This window comes from Plasmodium reichenowi, chromosome 12 (genome assembly GCF_001601855.1).
Source record: "Plasmodium reichenowi strain SY57 chromosome 12, whole genome shotgun sequence".
Lineage (NCBI taxonomy): Eukaryota > Apicomplexa > Aconoidasida > Haemosporida > Plasmodiidae > Plasmodium > Plasmodium reichenowi.
In genome coordinates, this window is record NC_033657.1 from 1,878,506 (window position 1) to 1,884,166 (window position 5,661).

At 24.7% G+C, this 5,661-nt stretch overlaps 1 protein-coding gene across 1 annotated transcript; it reads left to right on the top strand.

Moving 5' to 3' along the window:
• Positions 1-185: 185 nt before the first annotated feature.
• PRSY57_1250200 (DNA repair protein rhp16, putative) lies at positions 186-5,407 on the top strand (the record flags this gene model as incomplete). Its single annotated transcript, XM_012908913.2, has 2 exons — positions 186-372; positions 588-5,407. 2 exons carry the CDS (start codon positions 186-188, stop codon positions 5,405-5,407), a joined length of 5,007 nt encoding a protein of 1,668 aa, XP_012764367.2.
• Between the last annotated feature and the right edge of the window lie 254 nt (positions 5,408-5,661).

A 5,661-nucleotide genomic window follows, 5' to 3' on the forward strand; every position in this document is an offset into this window, starting at 1 on the left:
ATTTTTTTTTTTATTATTATTTTTTTTTTTATAATTAAAAAAAAAAAAAATTTTTTTTTTTTTTTTTTTTTTTTTTTTTTTTTTTTTTTTTTTTTTTTTTTTTTGTGGGGGGTGTAGTGTATGATTTAAATTAGAAAAAGTGCAGATATGTATAATAATAATAATAATAATAATAATAATAAAGTATGGCCAAAAAAATAGATGAATTATTTTCGAAGAAGGAAAGATATTTAAAAGAAATAATAGAAAGTAATTGTATATATGTAAAAGATTTAAATCACTGGGTTGGTACTAATTATATAGCTCGACTGAAATTAAAAAAAGAGCTATTAAAAGTAACGCCCAAATTGTTAATAAACAAAACACGTTCGAGTAAGCGAAAATAAAAGAATTCATCGTTTGTATGTATACAATGATATGTAAATAAATGGATATATAATATATATAAATATATATATTATATGTATATATATTTATTTATTTATTTATATTTATATTTATATATTGTTTATGTATTTATTCCATTGTGTATACTTATATATTTCCTACTTTCAATATTTTTTATAATATATATTTTTTCCTTGTAGGAGCAAGCCGATGTAGGGTGTGCGGTTTCTCTATCGAAAAAGACAAGTTACGAATTGGGTATCCTACAAAAGATCCGAGAGGTGATTATGGTTATATAAGTTGTTGGGTGCACATTGAATGTAGTAAAAAAATATTGTATTCATGTTTGTATATTGAAGAGAATGAGAATGTTTTAAAAGGATATTTACAAGAGTATAAGAATCATAATTGTTGTGGAGAACATTATAATAAATATGAAATATATATTTATAATAATTTACAATGGGATCTATTTTTTGGGGGCATCGAAAATATAAACGAAGAAGAACTATCTAAATTAAAAGGGATTGCAAAACCATATGAATTAAAAAGTGATTTGAAATGTAGGAATAGTTTTGAAATGTTAATAAATGAAGAAAATGAAAAAATAAATTCATTAGATTATTTAAATGTAGAAAAGAAAATAACGAATTATAATTTTAGTATACCTAAAGAATTAAAATATGATTTATTACAATATCAGAAAGAAGGAATTTATTGGATGATAAATCAAGAAATGTCTAATGTGAAAGGTGGAATATTAGCTGATGAGATGGGTATGGGGAAAACCATACAAGCCATTACATTGATATTGTATCAGAAGTTGGACAAGTTAAAGGAAATAAAAGAAGACAAACGAAATAATGATCATGAAAATGAGGATGAAAATGAGGATGAAAATGAGGATGTAAATGAGGATGAAAATGAGGATGAAAATGAGGATGAAAATGAGGAAGAAAATGAGGATGTAAATGAGGAGAAGAAAAAGAGTCATATGTTACATGGTGATATTTATAAAGAAGATATTCCATCCTTTAAAGAAAAAGATACAGAACATGAAAAATCGGTTAAAGAGATAGATATGAAAAAATCATATAAAAATAGTAGCACCATATTATATTCTAAAAATTCCACATCGGATGATTTGAAAGTTAAAGAAGAATCAGATTGTAGTGTTATATTAATAGAGAGTGATGAAACAGGGAATGAAAAAATTAATCATAAAAATGATGTTATGGAAGAAAATAAGATGGATACTCAAAATGTGTTAAATGTGAAAAAAATAAAGAATATAAAAAAGGAATGTGTTAATAAAAAAATAAAAAATAATAATAATAATAAATCACATTTTAAAAAGAATAATTTTATTAACAAGCTACAAGGACAAACATTGATAATTGCTCCCGTAGCTGCTGTTATGCAATGGAAATATGAAATTGAAAAATTTGTTGATGAGAATATTTTAAATGTTTATGTTTATCACGGTAATTCAAAAATAATAAGTGATGAAGAATTAATTAAATATGATATTGTTATAACATCCTATGCAGTTGTCGAAGTTAATTTTAGAAAGATTGTTAACAAACATAAACAACCATGTGAATATTGTGGAAGGTTATATCTACCCAATAATTTAGATATACATAAAAAATATTTTTGTGGTCCTACAGCTGTTAGAACAGAAAAATTGAAAAAGAGAAAAAAAAAAAATAAGGACACAGCACTTGTTGCTATGAAAAAGTTTGATGAAACATTTGTTCCGACACCGAGAAATGTGCTATTAGAAATTATGGCTAATAGTAAAAAAGAATTACAAGAGGATAAAAAAAATATTGAAATATCTAATAAAAGTGTACATACTAATAATACTAATAAAAATAAAGGGAAAAAAAATAATCAAATAAAACACAGAAATACACAAAAAGATTGTAATATAGATCTTATTGTATTATCATCAGGTAGTTGTAATGAAAAGAGCTCTTCTTCAGAAAATTCGATATATTCTCCACTGTCGAGAAAAACATCCAGTAGAATTATTGACTTGAGTAATTTAGGATTTGATAAAGAAACTATGGAACAAGTTATTGAAAGTTTAAGTGAAGCGAAAAAAAAAAAGAAAAATGTAAAAAATGTAAATAATGTAAATAATGTAAAAAATGTAAATAATGTAAATAATGTAAAAAATGTAAATAATGTAAAAAATGTAAAAAATGTAAAAAATGTAAATAATGTGAAAAATCATCGAGATGTTAAATGGAATGTAGTTATTAAAAATATGTTAGAGAATTTTTTGTATAATGTAGATATGAATGACAAATGTAAACATGTGCTGATTAAAATATATGTAACAAACACAACAATACAAAACACGGAGCTGGAAAAATTAAATATGGGGGAACTCAAGGTTGTTCTAATAACAATGGGAAAGCATATATTTGGTACAAAAGTGGAGTTAATAAATAGAATATTAGTATCAGCAAAATATATACGGAAAGAATTATATGACGATAATACTGAGACAGAGGAAAAAGACAAATCGTGTATTAATAATGAGGATGGGGATACATCTATGGGTGTCACTAATCAAAAAGGAAAGGATACATTTTGTAAAGAAAGGAAAATTAGAAAGGAGGATGAAAAAAGTAGCATTGAGAAAAAAAGAAAAACGGTGGATGTTATAAGTGTGGGTGGGGACGTAAAAAGGGATATGTCATTAAATAAGAGGAGGAATACGACAAATCGAGGGACAACAACGAAAGTTAAAGGAGAAAAGAGAGAGTATGCATCAAATAAAGGAAAGAATAATGATGATGATAATAATAATTCTTATTATAGTGATGCAAAGAGTTATACAAATGACAGTAGCGATGAATCCTATCGAGTTGATATATGCTCGAAAAAAGAAAAAGAACCCCCAAAAAATACAAAGAATAATAGAAGAAGCCAAAGGAAGAGTTCATGTAAGAGCTCTTTAGAAAGTGAAAAAAAGGAGGAATCCAATAATTCATATAATACTAATGAATATAATGAATATGATGATTATGATGATTATGATGATTCGTCCAATTCGTTTGATTCATATGATTCCATTATTGTTCGAAAGTCCAAGATGAGTAAGGAAAAGAAAAAAAGAGAGAATATGAAAATTTTTGATGAAAGTGCGTTACACCAAATATATTGGAATCGTATTATTTTAGATGAAGCACATCGAATTAAGAATAGGAATACTTCTACTACACAATCCATATTGAATTTAAAATGTTGTGGTTATAGATGGTGTTTAACGGGAACGCCTTTACAGAATCGAATTTCTGAATTGTATAGTTTAATAAGATTTATTGAATTTTATCCATATGCTTATTATTTTTGTTCAAAAAAGGATTGTAAATGTTTATTATTAAATTATGAGATGCGAGATAACAAATATTGTTATTTTTGTAATCATTCTAGGATAAATCATTTTAATTATTTTAATAAAAGAATTTTAAAACCTATACAATCTTTTGGATATAAAGGGGAGGGTTTAAGTGGTATGTCTTATTTAAAGAATGAAGTGTTAGATAAAATATTATTACGTAGAACTAAAGGTGAAAGGAAGAATGATATTAATCTTAATCCTTTGATTATAAAAATAAGAAAGGATAAATTATCAAATGAAGAAAAAGATTTTTATGAATCTTTATACAAACAAACATCAACACAATTTAATACATATGTTAATTCAAATACTGTTTTACATAATTATGCACATATTTTTGATTTGTTAAGTAGATTGAGACAAGCAGCTGATCATCCATATTTAATTATATTTGGTAACTCTTTTTTAAGTGATCCTTCTGGTAAATTTATAAAGAAAAATACAACAATAATACCAGCTATTTCAAATGATTATGTGTGTGGTATATGTTTAGAAAATGTTACAAAAAGAAATAATATAAGCACAAAGTGTAATCATAATTTCCACAAATCATGTTTAAAACAATATATAGAAAGTTTTGAGATGGAATATGCTGATCAGCAAGAAGAGGAAAAGGAGGATTATAATTTTAGAAATAGTAATATGGTAAAGTACAACACCTATGATATGGGTCAACGTGAAGGTATGAATAATGTGAAATCTACAAATAGTTGTAAGTACGATATTGTAATAAATGATGATATCCATGACAATATGAATACATTAGGAATACATGAGAATGATAATTTGATTACTAATAAAGATGTATTGAAAAATAAGAAAAGCTTAGAAAAGAGGTCTAAATCTATATCTGTTGTAAAATTTAAAAATAAAGATGGTTATATTAATTTGTTAAGTAATGATGAAAATGTAAAAGACTATCCTTTAGGATGTCCTGTGTGTTATATCCCTTTAACAGTTGATTTTAATCTTCTGGTAGATAAAGAAGAAAATGAAGAAGATGAAATTATTATATGTAAAGAAGAAACTACGTATATAAATAAAAGTTTTATAAATAGAATCAATACTCAAGAATATAGATCAAGTACTAAAATTGAAGCCGTTTATGAAGAAGTACAAAATGTAATAAATAATACAGACGATAAATGTCTAATTTTTTCACAATATTGTTCCATGTTAGATTTAATAGAATATCATTTAAAAAAACATAATATTGTCTGTTCTAAATTATTAGGATATATGTCTATGATTTCAAGAAATAATATTTTATACAATTTTAACCAAGATAAACAATTAAGAGTATTATTAATAAGTTTAAAAGCAGGAGGGGAAGGTTTAAATCTTCAAGTAGCAAATCGAATATTTATTGTAGACCCCTGGTGGAATCCAGCAGCTGAACTACAAGCTATTCAGAGAGCTCATCGAATTGGTCAAACCAAAACAGTATATGCTATACGTTTTATTATAGAAAATACTGTAGAAGAAAAAATTATTCAGTTGCAAAATAAAAAGCAGTTGGTGTTTGACAGTACTATTGGAGATTCTGGAAACGCCATGCAAAAATTATCTAAGGAGGATTTGGCATTCTTATTCCACTCATAAAAATAAATATTACACAAAATGATGTAATATATATATATATATATATATATGTATATATGTATATATATGTATATTTTTTATATATTATTTTTTTTATATGTTTGCATAAAATAATTATAAAGAAAAATAACGTTTTTTAGTTCATATTTATGGTGTGAGACACCCTTCATAAACTTAAAAATAAAATGACTTATATATATCATTGTTTAAAAAGAAAAAAAAAAAAAAAAAAAAAAAAAAAAAAAAAAAAAAAA